The sequence below is a fragment of the Penicillium verrucosum genome (assembly GCF_028828655.1).
Source record: "Penicillium verrucosum strain IBT 35672 chromosome Unknown utg000002l_segment0_segment0, whole genome shotgun sequence".
NCBI lineage: Eukaryota > Fungi > Ascomycota > Eurotiomycetes > Eurotiales > Aspergillaceae > Penicillium > Penicillium verrucosum.
This window is the reverse complement of record NW_026643211.1, coordinates 2,142,808-2,168,186: the sequence shown is the minus strand read 5'-3', so window position 1 is coordinate 2,168,186 and position 25,379 is coordinate 2,142,808. Positions and strand designations below refer to the sequence as shown.

Below are 25,379 nucleotides of genomic sequence, written 5' to 3'. Positions count from 1 at the left end.
GATGGAACATGATGTGGAAAACAAATAGAACATAAGAGCCCAATACAAAAGGAAATTGCCAAAAGTAACCCAATTGAACAAAAAATAAAGTAATATTCAAAATGATATCATATATATAACACTCCATAACGGGGAATCGCTTTTATATTTCAAACAGGACCCGAGACCAAATAAAAAAAGAAAACCAAGGAAGGATTTTACTCCACAGCATCAGTGATACAACCAAGGCTGGCATCCTGGACGGTTCTGGCGTATTTGCCCAGAGTACCACGCATGGTAAGACCAGTCTCGGGGAGATCGCCAGCGGCCTTGCGGGCTTCCCACTTCTGCTTGCGGTCGGCGAAGTCAGCGTCGGAGAGTTCAACATCAAGAATGCGCTTGTCGGCATCGATGGTGATGACGTCTCCGTCGTTAACAAGACCGATGGGACCACCGACGGCGGCCTCGGGGACAATGTGACCGATCAAGAAACCGTGAGAACCGCCGGAGAAACGACCGTCAGTGATGAGGGCACACGAGTTACCGAGACCGTAACCCATGAGAGCACTAGAGGGCTTGAGCATTTCTAAAAAAGAACATTAGCATTTATCGTCAGCGATCACGTAGATTGGTTGCACATACCAGGCATTCCAGGGCCACCCTTGGGACCGCAGTAGCGGATGACAACAACGGTCTTCTCCTCCTTCTTAATTTCTCCACGCTCCAGAGCGGCGATGAAGTCATCCTCACCATCGAACACACGGGCCTTTCCGGTGAAGGTCATGCCCTCCTTACCGGTGATCTTACCGACACTACCACCCGGGGCCAGAGAGCCACGGAGGATCTGAATGTGACCAGTCTCCTTGATAGGGTTGGAGAAGGGGCGGATGATCTTCTGGTCTTCGGGGAAGCCAGGGAGCTTCTCCAGGTTCTGAGCCATGGTCTCACCAGTAACGGTCATACCAGAGCCATCAATAAGACCCTCCTTAAGGAGCAGCTTCAGGAGTGCGGGGGTACCACCGACGGCGTGCAGATCGGCCATGACGTACTTGCCAGAGGGCTTGAGATCAGCCAGGAAGGGGATCCGGTCGGACACGGCCTGGAAGTCATCTATGGTGAGCTTGATGCCGACCGAGTCAGCGATGGCAATCAAGTGCAGCACAGCGTTCGTAGAGCCACCGGTGATGTTGACAACAACCATGGCGTTCTCGAAGGCCTGACGAGTAAGGATATCGCTAGGGCGAATGTCCTCGGCGAGCAGCCTCTTGATGGCACCACCAGCCGCGAGACACTCAACGTACTTTGCCTGGGAGTTGGCCGGGTTGGAAGATGAGCCGGGAAGGGTCATACCCATGGTCTCAATGGCGGAAGCCATGGTGTTGGCAGTGTACATACCACCACAAGCTCCCTCGCCGGGACAGGCGTGGCGGATGACGTCAAAGCGCTGGGGCTCGGTGATCTCCTTGGTAAGGAATTGACCGTAGGCCTGGAAAGCAGATACAATGTCGATATCGGCGTTGTTCTGGGTAGCAGCGCAGCCGGGCTTGATGCTTCCACCGTACACCATCAGACTGGGGCGGTTGATACGGCCCATAGCCATCAGAACACCGGGCATGTTCTTGTCACAACCGGGAATACTGATGTTGGCATCGTACCACTGTCCACCCATCACGGTCTCGACGGAATCGGCAATAAGGTCACGACTCTGCAAAGAGTAACGCATACCGGTGGTACCCATACTGATTGCATCACTGACACCGACGGTGTTGAACTGGAAGCCAATCAAGTCCTGATCCTGGACACCCTGGCGGACCTTGTCGTTCAGGTCAAGCAAATGCATGTTGCAAGGGTTGCCGTTGAACCACACTGATGAAATTCCGACCTGGGCCTTGTTCATATCCGCCTCGTTCAAACCAACTGCGTACAGCATTGCCTGGGAGGCACCCTGCGACTTGGGTTGGGTAATGGCACGGGAGACCTTGTTGAGAACCTTGTCATTCTGGAAGCGAGGGAGAGTGGTTGAGAGAGTCCGACTAGAGAGAGAAGAAAAAAAAGAAGTTAGTAACTAGAGAAGCAATTGACTCAAACCCCCAATTGAATCAACTTACACAGGGTTAGCCCGGGACAAGCTCCGGAGAGCGGTGGGCACACGGGCCCGAGTCTGAGGAAGCATGATGAAATGGAGGTTATCCCAAAATCACCAAGTAGAGCAATACAATTGAAAGTCTGGAGAAGAGAGGGGGACAAGAAATAAAAGGCAGAAGCTCAAGGGAGTGAGTGGGTCCGCCGCTCCGACAATCGCACCGGAGAAGGGCAAAACCTCCCCGCCAATTGGGTCCGCGTCGTTGTCAGCTCGTTACTGGGGGAATGTGCACAATTCAACTTATGTCAGCTGAATGTAGTTATGCTCATTTAGTTAACTATTTATGTATTGTGTATAGTATCTAGTAGCTCCTAGGTAAGTCAAGAACCTTCTCGCTCACATAATTCAAGATCATCTCCCGACTCACAGGCGCAATGCGAGGTACGAAACATTCGCGCATATATCGTTCAACGTCATACTCAACCGCATATCCCATACCACCATGTGCCAGAACTGCCCGCTCACACGCCGTGAAAGCAGCTTCTGCAGCCAAATACTTGGCACTGTTACAAGCGACTCCAATCTCATGGAAAGGCACCGTTCCATCGTTGGTATCATAGAGACGTGCTGCGTGGTAGGTAGCCAGTTTCGCCGCCTCCAGCTTCATGAACGCATCAGCTAGTGGATGCGCCACACCCTGGTTCTGGCCAATTGGCCGTCCAAAGACAACCCGGTCCTTGGCATATTGCGAGGCTTTTTCCAGAGCAGCATAACCAAGACCAAGTGCCTCACCGGCCAGAAGGCATCGCTCCGCGTTCATGCCGTGGAGGATGATTTTGAAGCCTTGGTTCTCCTCGCCAATTAACGTGTTCGCAGGAATCTTATAGTTATCAAAGAAGACCTCGTTCGCATCCACAGCGCGTCCACCCATCTTCTTGATCTTGCGCAGATCCAGACCGGGGTTTTCACGGTCGATATCGATGCAAAACAGGGAGAGACCCTCGCTGGTCTTCTGAACTTCTTCAAGAGGCGTGGTTCGAGCGAGAAGGATCATCTTTGACGCCACTTGTGCGCAGGTAATCCAGATCTTCTGGCCGGTGACCGAATATCCGTCATTGGTCTTTTTAGCCAAGGTCGTGAGCTTCAGTGTCTCAAGGCCGGTGTTTGGCTCGGTGACACCAAAGCATGTACGCCATGTGCCGTTGATAATATTTGGAATCGTAGTCTCGAGCTGTTCCTTGGTGCCAAACTTGGCCAATGGCTGTGTGGCATAAACGTTGGCGTGAATAGCCTGGGCACCGGCCATACCTGCGCCGGATTGTGTAACGGTCTGCATCATCACTGTGGCCTCAGATATACCTGAAAGGAAATTAGCGATATGTATGAGAATAAAACGTCTGCCAACTGTACCTAGACCAGCGCCACCAAGGGATTCGGGTAAAGCAATGCCAAGCCATCCATCTTTAGCCAATGCAGCATGGAATTCCTTTGGATCTTTTTCTTGTTGATCACGCTCCTGCCAATATGTATTCGGGAATTTTGAACAAACATGCGAGATGGCTTCACGGACTGCAAGCTGCTCTTCGGTAAAGCCAGTCATCCCCATAATGCCACGCCGGCCTGAGGTGGAGAATGCCGTGCGAGCTTGATGAAACATTCCAGTCTGACATGAACCTCGCAAAAGTGTAGGCCATTGCGACTGTAGAGCATGTTGGAGTTGTGACCGATACATGGTTGCAATTATTTCTTAATGATTTGGAGAGGCTTCTCGGTTCGGTCGAATATATACCATCTACATCGTTCCCATTCCCATATAGCCGACTCGGCATCTTGGCATTATCGAAGTGCCAACAGTATGTTCCGGTGTACATCCTATTATTGTCTTACTAGCCTATATCTTCTTTATAACTGAGTCCAGAATGTCTGTTAGTTAGTAACAGTCAAAGAGATCCAAACCTTTTGTGACTTTTCTAATCCGAAAATTTCGGAGCCTTCTTCCCTCTTTTACTCCAATGCAGGGACGTGCCGTAGACTAGCGGCGACACAGATGATACTATAGCGCCCTATAACTAGTTCAAAATGAAACAAAGTGTGTAAAGCATAAAAATATCAAAGCCTAGGCTAGAAACGACATGTAGAGAATGGCAACCAACATAAAGCTAACTAGTTACCTAGTTAGTTAACAGGTGTAATTACTTGAGACAGGTTACGAAGACGTATAGGGGCCCGGGGTCAAAACCCCTTTTGGGAGGGGTTTATGCCTGAATGCCTTATTTTAGAACAGCAGAAAGATTAAAATACCTGAATTACTATTACATGCGCCTTAGTAATCCAAGTACCCTGCCCAGGTGATTCTACTGGCAGTTGCAAGTCCAAAAAAATGAAGCTTTTGACCTCCATACAAATCAGGTAGTATCTCTATTTTTTGGACTTGCAACCGCCATGAGATATACATTCAATTCGGATTTACCTTAGATTCAATTCAGATTCAATTCAGATTCAATTCACTTTGGAAGTCCCTATAGAGATACCTAGATTTGTATGGTGGCAGAGCTGAGGTAAGGATATATCACTGCGTATGAGATCACGAAACCAGTATTATGTTATCTTTTGAGTGTTTACATACAACTTGTCATACCATCAAAATGCGTTTTCATTTCCCAGCTCTAAATGGTTAACCATCTGAGACCTGGACAAAGCCCGTGATCCTGCATAGCCACATCTCGATCGCGATGCCAAGCCACGAGTGGCCGAACTCATCGGGCGCACACCCCGGCCAAACAACCAGCCTGACAACGTCATCTCTTCTGGTCGCCATGGGATCCTCGTACTCCACAACATCAGACGATGTCGACTCTATCCAACATGAACCTCCAGCTTCCAATGAAGAAAATCCAATTTACTACCCAAGACACTCAGCAGATGCCGTTGAGAGCTTCAACATTCTCCGACAAAAGCTGCCATCTGAACTCGTCCTGGAGATTCTAGGATTTGCAGAGTATTGGGTGTTATCTGCTGTCTACAGAGAAGATATCGTGGGTTATAGTGAAAATGACTGTCGTGATCGAGTCCCATATTTGCAATCTGAGCCCATCCAAGGCGAGCGATTTCCCGTCCAAGAGATCAAAATCAACATCTGGAGCCATGATCAAGGATGGAGCAGTTATCGCGAAGATCACGGCACATTCATAAACTCGTGGACGTGGTTCGAGCTTGGTATTGAAAGACCACCGGGACGAGATGATATTTCCAAAGGTGAAGATCTACGTCTGGCGACCAATGTCCACGCTGGACGCGAAGCCAGGAACCACCAGATTACGTATTCCAGGAACCAGAAACTCCGCTGGATGGAAAATCTTCAAGCGGGTGATCTGATTTCAATTGTGCCTCGGGCGCGCTTTCCTGGCTGGCGCAATACTGTGGAAAAAGCGTCTATTGAGGTTTACACCAGCCCTGTTTTGTGATGTATTATTCCCCTCTCGGTTCTAAAGCAAGCCTGTATTGTCTAACCCATATAGAGCTGAGTGTACACAACTTTCTCGGTTTTTTTGTGATCTAGCGATTTGTCCCTGGAGACAGAATAGCAGCCACCTCTTCATAACAGAAAATAAGATACCGCCACTCAGAAGAAGCCGACCTAGTCGCATAGAGCTACCCTTCTAAAACCCCCGAATTCCGTATTCACGAATCACGCTTTGGCAGGCTTCACCAATGCCAGCTCCTTCGACACCCTGTGCAGGTGTCTTGATGGTATCGAATAGTTGTGTAGCGTAGGCAGTAACTACACCTACCAGGGCACCGATGCCAAATGTCGTGAACACATTTGCCTTAATGCCCTAGCCTTGGTGGCTTCTTTGACGACGTTGTACGTTCCCATACGAACTGCAGAAGTAGCTGATTGTTTCATCATTGTAGAGACCAGACCGCGATAAAGCTCGGGTATACCATGTCTTGCACTTGAGTTGTATGTATGCTCGATTTACACTGTCGAGCGCCTTTTGCATCGTCAATTAAATATTTAAGGTGTGTCTGAAAAATATTGGGTCAACTGGCCAGAATTTTCTCCATTGATATGTAAAGCAATCCCCGAATGGTCCGCTAAAAAGGGTAACCTTACGGTTGAACATTAGTACCTACCTATGAGAAGGATAAAAGGCGGACTGGAGAGTCCTCTTTTTCGTTATTTTTCCTTTTTTTTTTGAGAACGCAATGGCACATGAAACCAGAAGCACCTTAACCTACTTCTGGTGAACCAAAGCTGGATGCCTTTCATCAAGGGGATTTTGCCTAGTAAGGAGACCCACGATGCTCATGTCGACAGTTGTTAATGCTGATACTCGGTGGTGTGAGTGATGATGAGTGTTGTAGGTTGGCGAGGTTGGCTGTCTCGATTGTGATTGAAGATGTTAGTTATGTTGATTGAGTATCAAGCCAAGATGTTTGGAGGTGTGATGTGGAATAAAGAAAGGAAAACGGAGACTGATATAGAAAGGTGTACCAGGAGGTTATTATATTTTGGCCCATCTGGCCAAGTCTGTCTTTAAAAGTAAATTGTTTATTAGGGACATCTTACGAACAGTATCGTGTGGCCATCCATGCACTAGCGCCTATCAGATATATACCTCGCCTTCATCGCAGTTGGGTTTAATGAGTAAGACTCCAATACTATGTAGGTATTTTCTCTGTGAATGTCCGAGGTTTCACACAGTAAAGCACCCACAACGGGGTTAGATCCTCAGGTTACTGTCTCGGCGATAGCCTCCTTATTGATGAATATGTATATGTAGACTCATGAATGACTAGAGGGAGGAAAAAGTAAGAAGCCTTTTTAACACCCGCGTCTGTAGCCTCCATATAAAGGAAAATAAATTGGAGGCCTGATTTGCAAGGTATAGATATAAACAAAGCAAACAGTAGGTGAAAAATGTATAGAAGCTAAAAGCCATTACCGTTCATTAAATATCCAAGGAGCCAGAAGCTTACTTCGCTAGAGGCTCCACGGTGTAAGCCGCAATAACTCGACTATCATACGTACTAAGCAGGATCCCCAATGTTTCACTTCTTGTCGAATGGTATTCATATCAAAAGCACTCGCCTCTACTCATATGTGAAAGGATTATGTGTTAGTGGTCACTCTGTGCATCGTGGTTACACCAATCTTAGACAGCCCAACACTGACAGCTGCTTTTTCTCATCCTAGTACACTAAGAGGAGCAGCCAAGCGTATTGTTCCTCGGAATCCCCAACAAAAGCCTCCACCGCACTCGTCTCTGAGTCAGAGTTGCGGTTCCAGCTACATATGCGGGGGCCGAAGTGATGTGATATTTCGGCATATATCAGGGTCTCATATGCAGCACTCGCTGGTTTCCAACGCGAGGCTGAATCTAACTTTTTCCACAATCTCAAGACTATGTATGTCCCTGGTACAGCCATATAACCCGTCTTCTCGCAGGAACATGAACAGAGCCTAAGCCCGACTACCACAATGACCAACCCCTGTCTCGCATGGAGGCACCTCTGCCTAGCTGTCCTTTCCGTCTCAACTGCGGTTTGGGGGCTTTCAATTGCGAATCAAACAAATCCCCCTGCCTGTCGTTGCATGCCACAAGACCCTTGCTGGCCCAAAGATTACCAATGGGCCCGATTCAACAAAACCGTGGATGGGAATTTGATTGCAACAGTCCCGATCGCCAGCGTCTGTCACCTCGACTCGTTCACGCCGTACGATCAATCACAATGCGCACAACTCCAGTCCAACTGGGGCTTCCCAGAAACGCACTACGAGAGCTCCTCGTCTATCATGGCGGCCGGATTCACGAATCTAAGCTGCAATCCCTTCTCGTCGAAAACGTCACCCTGCACGATCGGGAACTATGTCCAGTACGCCGTGAACGTGACAGACGTCGCACACATACAGAAAACAATTCATTTTGCAGCTCAACACAACATCCGCCTTGTCATCCGGAATACTGGCCATGACCTACTTGGGAAGTCCACTGGCGCTGGAGGGCTGGCGATTTGGATGCATTACATGAAAGATATTTCTGTGGTGGACTACGTCTCGTCGCACTATTCTGGCAAAGCCATGAAGATGGGAGCTGGGGTTCAAACGTTTGAGGCCAGCGAGGCGGCATATAAAGCTGGACTTGTTGTCGTGGGTGGCAATTGTGCAACGGTTGGACTGGCAGGGGGATATTCCCAAGGCGGCGGTCATGGCCAACTGGTGTCCCATGTGGGGCTCGCTGCTGACCAGGTCCTGGAATGGGAAGTGGTTCTCGCGAACGGGAAGCTAGTGACCGCATCGCCAAAAAATCATCCAGATCTGTACTGGGCACTATCAGGTGGAGGTGGAGGCACTTATGGTGTTGTTGTGTCAATGACAAGCAAAGCTTACCCTGAGCTGCCCACGGCATCGGGTAACCTCTCATTTTCCGACACGGGTGTATCGCGAGATACATTCTTTGCAGCGGTCGCCATGTTTATATCGATTCTTCCGTCGATCGGGGACACTGGAGGTGCAACTGTTTGGTGGTTAACCAACACTACCCTGTCGACAACGCCTACGACCATTCCGGGCGGCACAGCGACAATTTTTAATTCTCTTTTTGCTCCTTTGATTGGATTCCTTCAACAAAACGACATAAAGTACAGTAAGTAGGAAGGATTACACCAAGTTGTAGCGAACACTGACAGTGGGTGAACAGCATATTATGTGGACGATTTCCCTACATACTATGATGCCTACCAAACAATGAGCCCACCGCAGAACATAACGGATCAACTAGCTGGTGGTCGCCTGATTCCAAGATCCGTAGTCCAGGGGAACTTGGCTGATCTAACCACCGTCTTCCGTGATATTGTCGAAAGAAACACCGGATTCCTGATTTCAGGAGTTATGGTCAACTCATCTCGAGTTTCGTATCCCGATAACAGTGTCAACCCAGCCTGGCGAGATGCGTTGATGAATATTGTAATCGGAGCGTGAGTAATTTCCAAGATTTTCCGTCAGAGTTATGTAGACTTTTATTGATATTGAACATTGACTCAGGCCGTTCGACTATACTGAGTGGGAGAGTAATGTCACTCCCCAGCAGGCAATTACCGATGTTCTTGTGCCTACACTGGAAGGGTTGACACCTGGAAGTGGTGCATATCTGAATGAAGCGGACCCTAATCAAATCGATTGGCAACAGGCATTTTATGGAGATAACTATGACAACTTACTAGCCATTAAGAGAAAGTATGATCCTGATAATAGGTTCTACGCTTTGAAGGCTGTAGGTAGTAACGCTTGGAGAGTCACAGACAATGGGCGATTGTGTAAGTCGCAAGGTTACCAGACGGTATGATATCGCAGGAAAAATACGTGTGATGAAGAACAAGGAAACAAGGAGATAACATTGGATGTAATTTATGTGTCTCAGTGCGCTTAAAGCCCAAGTAGATGAGTGCATGCTTGGAGTCCAGCTTGGCGATCGTTGATGAATACATAACCTGGCATCCATTGGAGTTTCATTTGATAAGCAATTTGGTCAAGATATCCCGAGTGTTAAACGTATCAATCACAGGGACCACCATCCCTTCTCAATGATCGTCGCCGCAACTCCCTTCAGAGACGGCCAAAGTGCACTAATCTCGCCTGCTGCGTTGGCTGGAAGCGGTCCGGCCTTCCGGGCATCAACATAGTCTTGAAGCTGCTTCAGAGTGCTTGGTCCGATGACAATTCGGTCGGGATCCTTGAGGTTGGAATGGAAAAGCAACCAGCGTAGGGCGCATTGGGCGCCCGTAGTCCCCAGATTGTTACCAATATTGTCCAAGGTCCGCATAGCCTGGTGATACAGGGGCTGATCGTACCACATGCGGTAAACTGCACCGAGCATATTACCCTCTCCGACCTCAAAACGGGTACCCTCCAACTGTTCAGGTGATGGAGAATAGGAGAGCTTTCCGGTGAGGAATCCACCGGCCAATGGCGAGGTTGCCTCAAAGTCAATGCCGAACTCACGTAGTACTGGGAAAAGCTCGTCCTCGTAGCCTCGGCAGAAGACATTGTATTGGCCTTGGTAAACTGAAGGCATAATCAGGTTTTCCTCGACGGCGATTTCCATCCAGGCACGGATCGCAGATGGACTGTAGTTGGAGAGACCCAACCTGTCAAAGTACCCTTGACGATAGTAATGGTCGAAGTGTGCGGCTTGTAGAGGAATCGGGACCTTGCGGTCCGGGGCATGGGCGTAGAGTGTGTGGATCTATAAATAACCGTATTAGCTTTGTATACATAGCCAATGTGTGCTTTTTACTCACTTTCTTGACCTGCAATCGCTCCAAACTGCCCTTAATAGAGTCCCCCATGTTCTTGAAGGACAAAGAGTCATCGCCAATGAATAAAACCTTCGTGTCGATGATCGCGTTCTCTGGCTTCTTTTTACCGAGAAGTTCCTCTGATTCACCGGGGTTAGTGGCGGGATACAGGGCAGCCGTATCGAATTGATTGATTCCAGCCTCCGTGAGACTCTTCATCAAATGGTCGACATTATCAGCTATCCAAGCGATACCAAATCCTTGGGCACCGAATACATAGCGAGGGGTATCCATGGCTGAATGAAAGAAGATATGTGAAAGATTGAAAGGGTTGAGAAGGTTGGAGAGTCGAAGAAATGAGAAAGTGGAAAGGGAAAAAAGTGTTTGACCTCCAAGGGAAGGCGCGTTGCACAAACCAATCTTCACCTTCCCATTTGTCAAACATTGAGATGTTCGAGTGTAACTCATACTTGCTCTGTATATAATTTTGAAAAGAGATATTTGTTTCTGGATATCACTTAATCTGCTGTGCTGCTCTCAGCTAGAACCTGATTTCCAAATTCTTCAATCTTCACAACAAGCTCATCTGTCCAACTAAGGTGCGGCGAATGACCACAGGGCGCACGGTAAATCGTGAATGGCTTACTCTGGCTCGCCGCCATTCCCTCTTGATACTCCTTGGGCAATATAAGGTCCTTTTCTAACACAAGATAGGCACACGGGAGCACATCATAAGGGCTATGGGTCAGAGGACTATTCATAACGGGAGCCGCTGTCAATGTGGAGGTCCACTTCTTCGCAGTCGCCGCGTCAAGATCGTTGAACAGGTATTGTTCAGGGTCGACCATAGTTCCAAGCCCATTAACACCATGTTTCTGTTATGAACGGTCAGTATCTACAAACATAGGTTAGTTCACTGATCAACCCACATGGAATCGCATAAACGGAGGCACAGTAATTTTGCCGTCCGGAGGCTGAAAGAATGAGTGAACTGATTGACCCTGTGGAACAATCAATGCGCCGATGAAGAATATCCCAATGACACCGCCGGTCTTTCCTTCCTTTGCGCGGACAGGAGCTTGGCGAGAAGATTGTGCAGCCTCAGCGGCGACCCAACCACCGGAAGAATGTCCTGCGAGTAGTACCGACTTTCCCTGTGCAATCAACTTGTCGAGAAGCTGCCCAATCTCTGTTGCATCATCTGCGGGGATTGGGTAGCCACCTGGGGAGCCTTACGGTCGAAATCAGGGTTGTTGGGATTGCCGACATTGAGCTGACTGAGATCACAAGTGGGCCGTTGGGGACAATAGGATTCGATTCCTTTCGCAGTCAAGCCATCAATAAGAGCTTGGTATGGAGCTGGACTATGATAGGAGCCATGGCAGACCACAACTGCAAAGGACTTGGACAAAACCATGGTGAGTTGTGGAGGGGGAAGAGTTGGGATGTCAGGGAATGTCAAGGTTCAGTTCCCCGCACGTGGTCTGGCAGCCTTGTATTTCGTTGCCACAAAGGACAAAGGAAAATAATTTAATGAGACTATTTTGTATATATATATATTCTGACTATTATCTTTCAACAGATCTGATCCAATTGGTTTATCTCTCTCAATTATGTACTTTTTAGAACAAATTCCCACCATCAAAAGAGCAATACAAACGCCTTGGACTCACCCAAGGGGGTACAAATCTGACATGCATTACGGAGCATAAACATACATATCCTGGTGTGTTGTCAGGTCTGAAGAAAAAAAAAAAGTCCCTGACTGTGGAGCCATGCAGATCTCCCGAAAAGAGGGAACGTGCATCTTAAGGATGGTCTTGACCATTCCATTCTGAAGATAACACTCTCTTTCAAACAGTGGAAGTCTCGGACACCCGAGGGAGCACATTTAGACTATGAACGTCAAGGTCTCGCGTCACTAAAATACCTGTCCCTGGAGCTTCATTTTCATCCCTAGCCCCAACATGTTCTACGGGAGCACCCACGGGCTCCACTTCCTTCGTATGGCCCCGCTCTTCATCATTGTGACCCCGATCGAGTGTGGAAAGGAGAGAGTCGAATTTTGCGGGTCGACGACGTAGTCGAGCTGACCCAATTGTCGGCAAATCGCGTGGTTGCGCTGAACGTACGGTTCGCCCGCGAAACAATAAGGGCCCGAATGTTGGAACACAGGCCACCAAGATTCCTGCCGTCATCTCGGCCATGATGAAAATAGAGGAGTCTCTCAGGCAGTAAATTAGGTCGTCGGCCGGACACAACTTGGTCTGGATAATGCGGCCCAGATTGATACCGGCCGTTCTATTAGCGGTCAGCAATGAAAACTGAGCTCGTGGGGCACTTACAGAATGCCTATCGCGAACGATGCAGTGACGCCGATCTTTTTGCGACTGGACATTTGCAGCCGCCAGACAATAGGGAGCGGCAGTAACACGACTCCCAAATCAATCCCCATGTTGAACCCTGCAGACGCATACTGGATCTTCAGAACATCCCCACAGCTGCCTGGAATGGTTCGGTTCCAGTTGTAGGCGACTGGACGGCAGAGCAAAGCGATCGTCAAGATCGAAGATACCCAGTAGAGGAAGACAAGACATCCCACACCAGTTGCACACCAGAAGAACTTCTGGTTTCCTGGGAAGATCTCTATATATAGAAGGAGTATGGCGAGTCTAAAACAGACCGTAGAGGTTGCCCACATCCATTCTGATGCCCAGAAGATCTAACTAGTCAATACCTCATATAAAAGTTCAAGAAGTCAGACCAATTACCTTCAATGCGCTAACCAACTCTCCTGGGTTTCGCGCTGCCATAGTCGTCGTGTGTCCGCCATAGCCAGCAGTGGTCGCCCCTGGTATCCAGCCTTAGCTCTGTTTCTCGCCTAAAGATTTGATCCGATCAACTCACCTATCAAGATGTCCACCACATAGCCAATCAATAATAGCTGGCATTATCATCAGCGTGCTGAAGAGCTTGACGTCCAGTCAAACCTACCAATGAGAAGAAAACAAGATAATCATGACTTTTCAAGCCCCGACGTCGTATATATATAGAAGCAACCCGAAGTGCAACCGCTACTGCAGCAATGAAGAAAAATATCAAACTCCACACTATCAGAACTGGAGAACGATGATTCAAGTGGGCCATATTCGAAAGAGAGGAGTCAGCAATTATGAGGTCTGACAATGTAAATCAAAGTTCGAACAACAATATATAGTATGTAGCTTAATATCAGAAGTGGTGGGTCGAGAGAAACAATGGCATTCCGCAAATTCAAGTGATGCATCTCAACTAATCTGTTATGGTTGTTCAATCTAGATAGCATGTGTAAATGGTTTCTGATACGGAAAGTTGTCCATGAACACAGGAGACTTCATTTCGTACAACGTGAAAACCTTGACCGCGACTTTCTCCAATTCGCGCATCAGCAGATTTTCAGCTGGGAAAGTACCAAAGTGAGACTCTGATGATATCCAGTGAAGAAGAGTAAACCTCCCAAGGCTGTTGTGAGACAGAGATTAGACTGACCGGGTCATTCACAACATCGAAGTCGACAGCCTTCCCATCAACCCGCAGCCTCCTGCATCCTCTCTCTGTACAATCCGAGACATCAACCTTCATCCCTTTGAATTCATGTACATCGTTGAAAATGCCTCTCTTCCAGGATACATACGCGGAGAATATGCAGCGAGATTCCACCGAGGCGCAAAGGTAAGAACTCACCCAACAGCCAATGAAAACACTAAATACTAACATCGCCTGAATAGACTCGACGAACAATTTGATCTCCTTACCGAGTACGAATACCTCGCCAAGCCCTGTGTTGCGAAGCAGCCCATAAGCAAACCATACTAACTCCTGCTGACACAGAAACATCGGCTACCTGCTGCACCCGTCCGTTCGAGACAAAATGCATGCCGGCGCACGCGTTGCTGACATCGCCACCGGCACTGCAGCCTTTCTGCGTGACCTCGCCCATGACTGGCCCGACGCAATCTTACACGGCTACGACATATCAACTTCGCTCTTTCCACCCGCCAGAACCCTCCCCAAAAACGTGACTCTGCACCTTCTCGATGCCCGCAAGGATGTCCCTGTCGCACTCTACGGACAGTATGATATCGTACACGTTCGATTGATTGCCGCCGGGCTGACTTCGTCCGAATGGGGAAGAGTTGTTCGCAATCTTGCTAAGCTCCTAAAGCCTGGCGGGGTTATGCAGTGGGAAGAGTGCGACTTTACTAACGTTCGCCACCTCCCCGGTAGACCTGATTCCACGATCAACGCGGCTAGTACCATCGGATTGATGTTCCTCACTGCCATGAAACCACGCTTCGAGTATGGCTGGAATCGATTGGCGACCGATATGCGTGCTGCTGGTCTTGTAGACGTGCATACTGAGGCTGTTTCTGCAGATCGGGTGTATGATACACGGGAGCGTTTGGCTACAAATGGGATGAGGGCTATGTTCGCCTGGGCGCGCCTTCATTCTGCTAGAGGATCACAGGGGGCGCTGACCATGCGGAAGATTGAGGATCTGGAGCAGAAGGCTTATGCGGATATTCAATCCGGTTGTTATGTTACATTTGACATCCACGTTGCCTGGGGATTTCGGCCAAAGGAGGAAGAGTGAACATGTCTCAATAAGCAGTTCTAGCCCGACGGTTCTGGTGCGGATATTCCAAAAACAGTTCAACCGAAATCAATAAAAAGATGTTGTTACACATATTATCTCCAAACTCAGCCCTATCTCGCTTCAACTTGCCTATATCCGACTTTGGAACACAAGTCGACATGCCCCGGGCTGTGCGGTCAATTGGTCCTTCATATCCCGTTCCACAGTCTCGCCATTATTCTCGCCAGGTGCAAATTCGATCTGATAATGGAACACCAAGGCCGCAGCTACGAGCCGGATTTGTGCGAGAGCTAAATGACGGCCAACACAGCTTGTACGCCCTGTCGAAACACATACTCAGCATCTGGGTCTCTCGTTATTCCCGTGTAGCCCAACCGGCCACATGGGAGATCTGACCACACGGGTCAATGGTAGGGTTGTAGCTTACCGACACCAAAAGGGGCAAATGCCCGTTTATCCTTGATCAGCTCCGGTTGGCTGTACCACCGCTCGGGAATAAAGTCATGCGGGTAGACATAGGCCATCTCAACTGGAGGTTCACTTTAGTCTTTCCGACCGAAGAGGAGATATGGGGATTCTCACGTCGACCAATTGTGTAGCGTGGTGCACATATTTTGGTATTTCCCGGGATAAACGTGCCATCTATCATTAGTCCCTGTGGTGGAGTTACCCGAGAGCTGAAGGTTAGCACCGCTGGAAGTAATCGCATTGCTTCGTTTATAGTCCCCGTCAAATGAGGCAACGTGGCTAAGGCAACTGGACTATCCCTATCAACCCCTTTGATCTCTTCATATATCTTCTCAGCATGTATGGGGTATCGGGCGAGGAAGTAGAAGAGAAGGGTTAGGCTTGGAGCAGTAGTGTCGCTACGATTGTCAGTCCATTGCTTCATGATATCCAGACAAACTGACCTTCCGGCTACAACCAGTGTTGCAGTATCGCCGCTCAACCAGCGCGCCCGTGTGGGATCTGATCCGCGTTTGGCGTGGTCCTCAATAAACCAAGATGCGATATCACGATCTGCGAGTGTTTTCTAGATCTATGTTAGCCAGGAGATTCATCGCCCATATGCTTTCTACTACCTTCATCCGTCGAGCCATGCATTGATCACAGAATTCCAGCATATTAAACCAGTGCCGGACCTTCCACAGCGACGGAATAAATGCAAACCCCAGTCTCGGGATCCATATTGCAGGACTGAATGGGCCCAGCAATGTGAGTGCCGAACGCAGCATCGCTATTGACGAATGCCACCTCTGGCTACTCATCATGCCAAAATCTTCGCTGAAGGCGAAATCACCCATTGAGTCAAAAGCGAAGAAATACATTAGGTCATTGATGAGAACTGGGCGTGATTTCCCCGAAGCAACAAGGCTTTGCAGTGTTTGTACCTTTCCTACCACGCGCCTATGATAAGAGAGTAATGCTGAACGACCGTGTCAGTGTTCAATGTATCGCGAGCCATTAGGATCACCAGACCTTTTCTGCTCAGTGCTTGCTCCCACATCTTCCGCCGTTCATGGTGCAACTGTCGGTCGCGGGTAAAGATCGAGGATATCCGGGGATATAGAAGGTCGTACCAATCAGAGCGCGTGTTGTCATTGTCAGGACCATCCATAGCCTCATAGGCTTCGGGGTGGAATATGGTGATTTCGGCCGGACCTGAGTATTCCAGCTCAGTGTTATCGGGGATTCAATTCCTACTGGGTTGGTGATATATCTTACCGGTTCGCACAAACTCCCCATATTTTTCATACCATTCCTGCAGGACGAGATGTCCACGCGAGTCGCGACATTTCCAGACATGCCATAATTTGGTCACCGCAGCTAATTTTGGTCCGGGGAAGTGCTTCAATCGATGGAACATGAGCCGGTATACGGCAATACTTGTGAACAGTGCTGAGAGATAGCATGTCGCCAAGTATGTTGTCTGAACCAGGCTGGCTCGGGTGCTTCCACGGCCAAACAAATGCTTTGCCCATAATAGACAGATGGAAAGAAAATGGAGGGTGACAACCTTGGGGCCTTTTAGATGCCATTCTCCGTGAATAAAGACAAGTTGATGGACCAGTAGCCCTGCAACAATTGCAACTGCCCCCGGAGCTACCATGATAATGATCAGACCGGATATTTTGGAACAATGGCAATCTCTATTTCAAGCCGCAAAGTGGGACGAGTCCTATGCGCTTTGTATCCTGATCGTCACAGTGAAAGAGAAACCAAAAGACAATGTTGGACAACGCTTGTCATTCACAGCCATCGGAGGATATGACCTAAACTCGGCCATTTTGGATATCTAGGTGACTTAATGTGTCAATGGTTTCACCCCAGAAACTGCTCGACTATTTAGCATAGGATCCGTGCCTCGCCCGAGACATTCAAAAGTCTACGACCTTCGGCTTTCTAGTCTGCACTCATTTAACGATTCGTTCTTCATCCATTCCCAGAAATCTGACCCTAAGGCTTAAATTCAACCGCGTGTGTGATGTAAATCCCCAAGTCACGATACCATATACCATCAAGCTCGATTGGACCATCAATACTCTCTAGTCATGAGGCGATGTCTCTCCATTGTCCAAAGCGCATTGAAATCTCTGTGGTACCACTCACGTACCTTCTGGCTGTTCGTATTCAGCGATTTCAAAACCATTGTGGCACCAAGTACCATTTTCGGAATCACAAACGCCTGGGCCGTGTCAAAATACGACCCGCAAGTTTCAGGAGCTTTTGCCCCTCCCCAAACCATAAACGATTATCCAACTTCGATTGGAAGAACTCTCGCGGTATTAACATGGCTTCTGATGAACTTGATTCCATTCGCCATCAACAACCAAAGGGGCGAAAGAGCCATTGCCGAGGACAGTTTGAACAAGCCATGGCGTCCGTTTCCTCGTGGCCGGATTTCTCACGAGTGGGGCACACGAGTTATGATCATCCTATATCTATTGGCCCCGATATATAGTCTTGCATTTTCCGGGGAGTCCGACATTCCGTGACTTTGATATGGTTAGGGATGTGGTACAATAACTGGGGTGGTGCGGACAAGAACCCGGTCATTCGGAATATTATCAACGGACTGGGGTATACCTGTTTCGCATCGGGGGCGATGGAAGTGGCGTTGGGCGGCTCTTTACTCCCTCTTCACCCGCTTGGGTGGTTGGGACAGTGGCTTCTTGTCATCATCGGGATTATTTTCTCCACCGTTCAATTGCAGGACCTGTCCGATCAATCCGGGGATGCTAAACGCGGTCGGCGAACGGTGCCTCTGGTATGGGGTGATACTGCAGCGCGGTGGACGATTGCTATACCCATGTTCTGCTGGGGAATATGGTGTCCGATGTTCTGGGGTGTGTCATCTCTTTGGTTTACCATCAGCATCGCATTGGCTTCGCTGGTGGCCCTGAGGACTTTGATTGTTCGTTCTGTTCAAGGGGATAAACAGACATTTCGAATTTGGAATTGTTGGATTGCGTTCATCTATATGCTACCCCTATTTTCTGAAGGGAAATCTCTTAAGAGCAGCGTTTCAAGTGATGTTGGATAAAAGCGATGGACCCGGGGTTGTTGGGCCGCACCACACTAATCATATTGTAGTTAATTGTGGAATCAAAGAAGCAATAGAAAGAGAGAGCAATGGGGTATAGCGCACATATAACCATAAGACCGGCCATAAAAAAAAAAAAAAACAACTGTATTCCATAAACAAACTGATAGAAACATTTCAAACATCATCTCATAGCAAAGGCGGAGACCTCGCACCATAGGACAAAACTAAACTACAGTGTTGACCACAATGTATCCTTTGTCAAGTATATGATCCGCCGCGACAATCAAACAGTGATCTTTAAAGACCCCCGAGGTATGGGCATAACGAAAGAACCCTAAAACTCTATTATTCTCATGAATCTCATCCCAGATAGGCGAGCCGCATATGACTTCTTGCGCGTAGTCTCTCGGCTCTTTTCCAGCGCGGACATCGCTCCAAGTGTACCGCGTTGTATCCATCTTTCGCAACGCTTCAGCCCTTGGTGGCTTCCAGCGTTGGATTAACTGGGTATACCAGCCGTCTTCGAGGGGCAATCGCCGAAGAGATTCCTTCTAACCAACACTCGATCATCGAACTCAATTGCCTGTGTTTTTGGAAATAGTTCGAAAAGGAGATTGTTGTTTGCAAGTTCTAGGAATTTCGAGGGATATTCCCGGAGATCAAACGGCATAAACATCTGCCGAGCGGATAGCAAGGGAATTCGGAGGTCGAAACGCCAATTTTTCTCATCTTATAGGGGGTTGGGTTAGATAGGCTGCTCTCGCCTTGCGGGGGATGCCCATGTGGGAGACTTTCCTCCCCTTGCAGGTGAATCTTCGGGATGTAGTCGCCCTAAATTATGGTTAGTTGTAAATATTGCGAATTCTCCTTGATCTTATAAATTCACTCACCACAATACTTGACGGTGAATCTCTCTGGGGCCTATCGCTGGTGGATTGGACCAGGCCCGGGGTGGGGGGAAGATGACCAAGTCCTTCGCCTGGGAGGATTCTGGTGATGGTACAGTCTTTCGTCTCTTGTTTGAAAGGGGGATCTTCTGCCGATCTAGGTCGGGGTGTCGCAATGATAATTTGTTGGGGCGATGAAAGCTCCATTCTGAGATGGGGTATGTGGACTGTCAGGGGTAAATGATGGTACAGAATGTATCAAATAACCGGTATACGACGGGGTAATAACCTACTTTTTTATCTAATTTAAACCCCAAATTGAATCTGAACTGAATCTGAACTGAATCTGAACTGAATCTGAACTGAATCTGAACTGAATCTGAACTGAATCTGAACTGAATCTGAAGTGAATTGAATCTGAAGAAAATTGGCAGATCTCTTGGCCGCTAGTTTAGGGGTGGTAGCGTAGACTGTTGTAGTAGATAGTTTCTCTTCTCTCTAGCTCTCTGTTAGGAAAGGTCTACTTGGTGGACGTCAAAGTGCATGGTGAGAAATCCAACGCTCTCTCTTTGGTCTGTCCATACCGCATAGTAGGAATATACAGGCATTGCTTCTCCAATTGAATCATATCGTAGATTCTACATTAGATCTGTTCTTGATAATTTCCCTGCTTCAGTTGATAGGAAACCAGCTGTTGCACTGTGTCGCCAGTATAAGCGTGGAAGCTAAAACGCGGTAGAGTGTCATCGTTATTGATAAAGGCCCAATTGTCGGCGCCCTGGGCCATTTGCCTGGGATAGCGTCCCCGCCCATTACTTCCTCGTTGCCATTGAAGCTAGTACCCGCTGTGTACGAATCACCGAGGGCGATGAACTCCGAAATCTTTTGGGTGGGCTTCGTAAAGGGACGAACGAGAGATCATTAGTAATGGTTTGCATTGTTTACAATTAGTGGGTCTGTCACCCGAGAATTCAACCGAGCTCATTGGTCTGGTATAGAAGACACGTGACTTTGGGTGGATCACCAGACCGCAGTGTGCATTGCTTATTAAGGTATTTTTCTGCCAAGGCCAAAATAAGGCATTAAGGCATTAAGGCATTAAGGGCTATACTCGGTGATAAGAATAGCTAATTCCGAGATGGACTTAAACCCGGTCTAATCTCCCAGGCAGCTGGACATGACGTTGGCATTCTCGATTTAGTTAAATATCCTCATATTCATGTTCATGTTTCCTTTTTTTCTTCCATCGATTTAAATATTCATTCATAATGGGTTTCCTTTACTCACAATTCCTCGTTACTCCCACGTACCCAGCACAGTCTTTCGTCGATCAAACGGTGCTCATCACCGGCGCCAATGTCGGCCTAGGCCTGGAAGCTGCACGCCACATCACGCGACTAGGCGCCGCCCGAGTGATCCTTGGTGTTCGAAATGTGACTGCGGGCAAAGAGGCCAAGGAGGACATTGAGAAGTCTACAGGTCGCTCAGGCGTCTGCGAAGTGTGGGAGATCGACCTAGCCTCCAATGCCTCGGTCCTTGCTTTTGGTGAACGCATCTCCAAACTCCCCAAGCTCGACGTAGCCATCCTCAATGCAGCAATTGCCACCACAGAGTTCAGCACTGCTGAAGGCTATGAGCGAAGTGTTACTGTCAATGTTATCAACACTCTACTCCTCGGCCTTCTTCTCTTACCTACACTTAAGGCCACCCGACGAAACAGCCCATCGCGTACGCCCCGACTTACCTTCGTTGTGAGCGAGGTGCATGGATGGGTAAATTTCACAGAATGGAAGGAAGACGAGCCAATGAAGGTCGTTAGCGACCAAACCAAAGCCAAAATGGACGAGCGGTACCCATTATCGAAGCTTCTTCAAGTCCTGCTTGTGCAGGAACTAGCAGGGCGCGTGCGTGGATCAGAGGTAATCATCAATATGCTCAACCCTGGTTTCTGCCACTCACAACTGGGGCGAGAGTCTGGTTTGAAGTTCAAACTGATGCAAATGGTATTGGCACGATCGACGGAGGTTGGATCTCGAACGCTAGTGGCAGGCGCTGCAGCTGGACTCGAAAGTCACGGGGCATATATGAGTGATGGACATGTAGAGAACACTATGCTTTCACCTTTTGTGCGCAGTGACGATGGACGCCAAGCCCGTGAGAAACTATGGGCGGAGTTGTCATCGATCCTTGAGGGTGTTCATCCTGGAATTATGCAGAATGTTTGATTTGGGGCATGAGGATTTCTTGTAAATTAAAACCATTAAATGAAGATAATTCATTAGAACCAGCTAGATGCGCTAATTGAATCTCCTTCTCACATAATATCTTACAGAGTACAGAGCACATTGACTCCATCTGCAGCTGAGTCTTCGTACTACTGCTACTCCATGGCTGACCATTTTTTAGACCACCAAAAACAAAATACAACTCATATCGGTGCTGATCTTCGGATGTTGGATAGGCCAGACCGTGTTCATACGCCTTTCTTTTTTTGATATACACCTCATCTACTACCATACACCTCTCTTATTCGCAGAGAGCCCCCTTTACCCCCGGCAAAAATTGCCCGCTATGCTAGGTCAGACGCTGAGCCAGCCAGCCCATTTCCCAATACAATGACCTCTCACACCCAACATTCTGTGGCCACAAAGTGATGGCGATGTACGAGATACATCTTACGAGTGTCCAAACATGCCGAACTATGTCTATGATTTGTTCAATGAATCCTCGGGCGTTAATAACGAGGTCTTATTGACTACCCTCTTAGTCCAACAAAGGAATCGGTGCCAAGGGATATGTTCACAATGAGACTGCTTCTGCATGCTTGTTCCCCGTCCAAGTTGCCGTACATTTAGGCCAGGTAAATCCCCCCATCCAAGACTGCCATAGTTTATTTCTCCGCACTTGATACTGTTCATCTTCATCATGGCTCCTGTCCTGTTAGAACCCACAATTGTTGTTTCCCAACCCAGTACTACTCCATTGAAGGTATCACTCAATGGTACTGTTACAAATGGAGTTGATTTGACCCTGAAGGCACGTCCTTGGCGACTCCTGCACCTTGCCGATGCCCTCAACCCTCCGGCCCAAGAGGAACATCCGGATATTAATATCCAGCGACTACTCCAATTGGCATGGGTTACTACTATCAGGGCATTTTCCTGCTCAACAACTCTATACATTGGTCAAGACTATCCGAAAGGCCAATGCTACATAGGCGAGGCAGCTCATGGCTACTCAAAGCCGACCGTCCAGATTCACGTAGATCCTCATGATACCGTGAGAGATCTGTTCCGCGAAAGCATTGAAGCATTGGGTCCATTATCCCAGATTGGAGTTACCGAGAATGGCCACAACGGCCAGGCTGGTGACAATCCCGGCCTCAACGTGACAATCTTCTACCAGAAGCAATCGGCAGAGCGCATTCTGTCTGGTCTCGATGCATGCGTCGGCCATTGCCAGGCCTGCTGTAGCATACCAATGAAAGAGCCATCGGAGGTACACTCGATATTCGCCGGTCTCCGACTTTCAATACGCCATACCTCCGACGATAGGTTACACGCACGATTGGATGTTGGAAACACTAGCATCGGACTGCCACTAGCTACAAGCCTCCTGAACAGCTTCAGCCAGGCTCTGTCATCAATTGATGGCTCATCCACACAGAGCATCGGTAGCCTCGAGTTATGCTCGCAGCAAGATCGTGACCAGATCACCCAATTCACTGCAACCATCGAGCCTGCCCATGACGGCCTGCTGCATGACCTTTGTTTACGACACGCGAAGACAACACCCGATGCCCCCGCCGTTCGCTCCTGGGATGGAGATCTAACATATCACCAACTCGGCGAATTAACTTCCCGGTTAGCACATTGGCTAGTGGGACAAGGCGTCGGACCAAATATCTATGTGGCATGCGCCTTCTACAAATCCACCTGGGCTATTGTAGCCCGATTGGCTGTCCTGATGGCTGGTGGTGCATACATCTGCGTCGATGGGAATGATCCACCACCATACCTTGCATCCGCGCTCGAACGCACCCAGATAAAAATAATGCTCACGGCAGCCGGATACAGAGAGAGATTCGCCGATCGAGTCGAAACACTCTTCGAGGTCAGCGAAGCTTCCGTCTCCAGTTTGCCATTGAAGACTTCGGTCCCTTGTTCAACCGTCACACCCACCGACCCTTGCGTTGTGCTCTTCACATCCGGCAGCACGGGAAAACCAAAGGGAATCATCCAGGAGCACCGTAGCTATGTCTCGGCATTGACGGATTACATCCGTGTCATGGACATGGGACCGCATAGCCGGATGTTCCAATTCGATTCGTACACTTTCGACATCAGCAACAATGACTTCCTGACGCCTCTCATAGCTGGTGGATGCTGCTGTGTCCCCACTATATCTCTGACAATGGAAGCTCTGGTGACCGACATGAACAATCTGGAGGGGAACATAACGTTCATAACACCCTCCGTTGCCATCGACCTGGAACCAGACAGCGTCCCCACTCTGAAGATGATCTGTATCGGCGGCGAGCCAGTCTCAGATGCGGTATTGGCGAAATGGCTGGGCCACGCGCAGGTGGTAAACCAATACGGCATGGGCGAGGTAGCTTCCCTCTGCGCATATAATCGCAATCTCAAGATGGGCCGTGGGTCGGTCGTCGGTCGTCCTGCCACCGGTGCAATCTGGATCGTCAATCCCGATAACCCCGACCAACTGATGCCCGTCGGGGCTGTGGGAGAACTTCTCATTGAGGGCCCCCACCTTTCCAAAGGATATCTAGACCACGTATCTGGAAAGTCGGAGAACTTCCTCACTGCGCCACCGATTTGGATGGCGCAGCTGCACACCGACAGACCAATTCACCGTCTATATCGCTCTGGCGATCTAGGCCGGTACAACCACGATGGCACGATCGAGCTGATGGGCCGCAAAGATAGCATGCTCAAGCTCGACGGCGCGCGCGTCGAAGCAGGCCAAGTTGAGTACGTGCTCCGACGCAACTTGTCCACCGGCGACTCCGCTGTCGTGGACATTCTCGGCGCTGTCGATGGCCAGGGTGATCCTATTCTTGGAGTTTACTTATACTTGGCCAATAACCCCATGAACATGGAAAATGGTCCAGTTGAGGAAATGGAGTTCCGGCCCATCAGCGATAGACACGCTGTGTATGCGCTCACCCAGTCGCTGAGCGAGGCGGTCCGCCAGAGTTTGCCGAAGTACTATGTCCCTGCGCTGTATATCCTTATTGATAGAGTCCCGCGCACCAAGTCTAAAAAGACGGATCGGCGTAAGCTTCACATGTTAGGACAAGCTTATTATATGGAACATCGGGAAGAGCTGGAGGGAATTACGGTGTGGCTAGATTGGAGTAAGATATAAATATGTCCCATTCACTTTTGCAGTGAGTAGGTAGGCCTTTGTTCATTTGATATATTTCTAGTATTGATCTGACAGGATATCGCATGCAAACCAAAACTGCCATATATACGTATTTGAACGTCTATTCTCAAATGCCACAACCTTGAAATATCGAAAAGAACCCTTGGCGGCCGGCTACCTCATCAATACATCGATCATATTGCGTGGCAATTCCACTTCTGCTTTGTCAACAAGTTTGTCTTGGAGGGATTCTATATGCTCCTGGATAGAATTTGTGAGGTAGCATCTGCCTGAACAGGAATATCAAGATGTGCTGTTCATACAACATCATTTCTTGTCTGATTCGACGGCGTAGAGACTAGGTCCGGGCGGGTGGTCCCCGCTCTTGGTGCGATTCGATGACTTTCGAAAATAAATTCGATCCACGTCCTGCGCATTTGTATTCTCGACCGGACAAGAGAAATTCCAGGTGGGTTCTCTAAGGCGAGGAATGGAGGAATGCGCGGAGGTCATGGCGGGGATAATAACCCCGCCGATAGCGCCGAGACCATCCCTGAC

The 25,379-nt window shown here is 48.7% G+C and overlaps 14 protein-coding genes across 14 annotated transcripts; 6 read left to right on the top strand and 8 right to left on the bottom strand.

Annotated features, from left to right (window-relative positions):
- Window positions 1–197: 197 nt before the first annotated feature.
- Window positions 198–2,152, bottom strand: ilv3 (dihydroxy-acid dehydratase ILV3; the record flags this gene model as incomplete). Its single annotated transcript, XM_057219186.1, has 3 exons — window positions 198–565; window positions 622–2,012; window positions 2,088–2,152. 3 exons carry the CDS (start codon window positions 2,150–2,152, stop codon window positions 198–200), a joined length of 1,824 nt encoding a protein of 607 aa, XP_057073277.1.
- A 271-nt stretch (window positions 2,153–2,423) lies between these two features.
- Window positions 2,424–3,794, bottom strand: N7516_006465 (acyl-CoA dehydrogenase family protein; the record flags this gene model as incomplete). The annotated part of the gene is made up of 2 exons (XM_057219185.1): window positions 2,424–3,421; window positions 3,473–3,794. 2 exons carry the CDS (start codon window positions 3,792–3,794, stop codon window positions 2,424–2,426), a joined length of 1,320 nt encoding a protein of 439 aa, XP_057073276.1.
- A 1,000-nt stretch (window positions 3,795–4,794) lies between these two features.
- On the top strand, window positions 4,795–5,526 carry N7516_006464 (uncharacterized protein; the record flags this gene model as incomplete). Its single annotated transcript, XM_057219184.1, has 1 exon — window positions 4,795–5,526. One exon carries the CDS (start codon window positions 4,795–4,797, stop codon window positions 5,524–5,526), a length of 732 nt encoding a protein of 243 aa, XP_057073275.1.
- Window positions 5,527–5,617: 91 nt separating this feature from the next.
- N7516_006463 (uncharacterized protein) lies at window positions 5,618–6,066 on the bottom strand (the record flags this gene model as incomplete). Its single annotated transcript, XM_057219183.1, has 3 exons — window positions 5,618–5,699; window positions 5,729–5,898; window positions 5,932–6,066. 3 exons carry the CDS (start codon window positions 6,064–6,066, stop codon window positions 5,618–5,620), a joined length of 387 nt encoding a protein of 128 aa, XP_057073274.1.
- A 1,481-nt stretch (window positions 6,067–7,547) lies between these two features.
- Window positions 7,548–9,405, top strand: N7516_006462 (FAD-dependent oxidoreductase; the record flags this gene model as incomplete). The annotated part of the gene is made up of 3 exons (XM_057219182.1): window positions 7,548–8,712; window positions 8,767–9,043; window positions 9,111–9,405. Coding segments are annotated over 3 exons (1,737 nt in total), but the record flags the coding sequence as incomplete, so codon positions are not given.
- Window positions 9,406–9,624: 219 nt separating this feature from the next.
- On the bottom strand, window positions 9,625–10,657 carry N7516_006461 (aldo/keto reductase family protein; the record flags this gene model as incomplete). The annotated part of the gene is made up of 2 exons (XM_057219181.1): window positions 9,625–10,311; window positions 10,367–10,657. 2 exons carry the CDS (start codon window positions 10,655–10,657, stop codon window positions 9,625–9,627), a joined length of 978 nt encoding a protein of 325 aa, XP_057073272.1.
- A 224-nt stretch (window positions 10,658–10,881) lies between these two features.
- Window positions 10,882–11,780, bottom strand: N7516_006460 (alpha/beta hydrolase; the record flags this gene model as incomplete). Its single annotated transcript, XM_057219180.1, is given in 3 exon segments — window positions 10,882–11,238; window positions 11,293–11,585; window positions 11,600–11,780. 3 exon segments carry the CDS (start codon window positions 11,778–11,780, stop codon window positions 10,882–10,884), a joined length of 831 nt encoding a protein of 276 aa, XP_057073271.1.
- A 436-nt stretch (window positions 11,781–12,216) lies between these two features.
- N7516_006459 (uncharacterized protein) lies at window positions 12,217–13,510 on the bottom strand (the record flags this gene model as incomplete). The annotated part of the gene is made up of 5 exons (XM_057219179.1): window positions 12,217–12,664; window positions 12,709–13,085; window positions 13,135–13,226; window positions 13,271–13,307; window positions 13,358–13,510. 5 exons carry the CDS (start codon window positions 13,508–13,510, stop codon window positions 12,217–12,219), a joined length of 1,107 nt encoding a protein of 368 aa, XP_057073270.1.
- A 502-nt stretch (window positions 13,511–14,012) lies between these two features.
- N7516_006458 (class I SAM-dependent methyltransferase) lies at window positions 14,013–14,996 on the top strand (the record flags this gene model as incomplete). Its single annotated transcript, XM_057219178.1, has 3 exons — window positions 14,013–14,074; window positions 14,131–14,160; window positions 14,234–14,996. The coding sequence occupies 3 exons, from the start codon at window positions 14,013–14,015 to the stop codon at window positions 14,994–14,996; spliced, it is 855 nt and encodes a 284-aa protein (XP_057073269.1).
- Window positions 14,997–15,128: 132 nt separating this feature from the next.
- On the bottom strand, window positions 15,129–16,866 carry N7516_006457 (uncharacterized protein; the record flags this gene model as incomplete). The annotated part of the gene is made up of 7 exons (XM_057219177.1): window positions 15,129–15,289; window positions 15,427–15,528; window positions 15,582–15,865; window positions 15,911–16,032; window positions 16,082–16,283; window positions 16,400–16,661; window positions 16,725–16,866. 7 exons carry the CDS (start codon window positions 16,864–16,866, stop codon window positions 15,129–15,131), a joined length of 1,275 nt encoding a protein of 424 aa, XP_057073268.1.
- A 247-nt stretch (window positions 16,867–17,113) lies between these two features.
- N7516_006456 (uncharacterized protein) lies at window positions 17,114–17,299 on the top strand (the record flags this gene model as incomplete). Its single annotated transcript, XM_057219176.1, has 1 exon — window positions 17,114–17,299. One exon carries the CDS (start codon window positions 17,114–17,116, stop codon window positions 17,297–17,299), a length of 186 nt encoding a protein of 61 aa, XP_057073267.1.
- A 3,402-nt stretch (window positions 17,300–20,701) lies between these two features.
- Window positions 20,702–21,658, top strand: N7516_006455 (putative short-chain dehydrogenase/reductase family protein; the record flags this gene model as incomplete). Its single annotated transcript, XM_057219175.1, has 1 exon — window positions 20,702–21,658. One exon carries the CDS (start codon window positions 20,702–20,704, stop codon window positions 21,656–21,658), a length of 957 nt encoding a protein of 318 aa, XP_057073266.1.
- A 700-nt stretch (window positions 21,659–22,358) lies between these two features.
- On the top strand, window positions 22,359–24,821 carry N7516_006454 (non-ribosomal peptide synthetase; the record flags this gene model as incomplete). Its single annotated transcript, XM_057219174.1, has 1 exon — window positions 22,359–24,821. One exon carries the CDS (start codon window positions 22,359–22,361, stop codon window positions 24,819–24,821), a length of 2,463 nt encoding a protein of 820 aa, XP_057073265.1.
- Window positions 24,822–25,148: 327 nt separating this feature from the next.
- Window positions 25,149–25,334, bottom strand: N7516_006453 (uncharacterized protein; the record flags this gene model as incomplete). The annotated part of the gene is made up of 1 exon (XM_057219173.1): window positions 25,149–25,334. One exon carries the CDS (start codon window positions 25,332–25,334, stop codon window positions 25,149–25,151), a length of 186 nt encoding a protein of 61 aa, XP_057073264.1.
- Window positions 25,335–25,379: the final 45 nt, after the last annotated feature.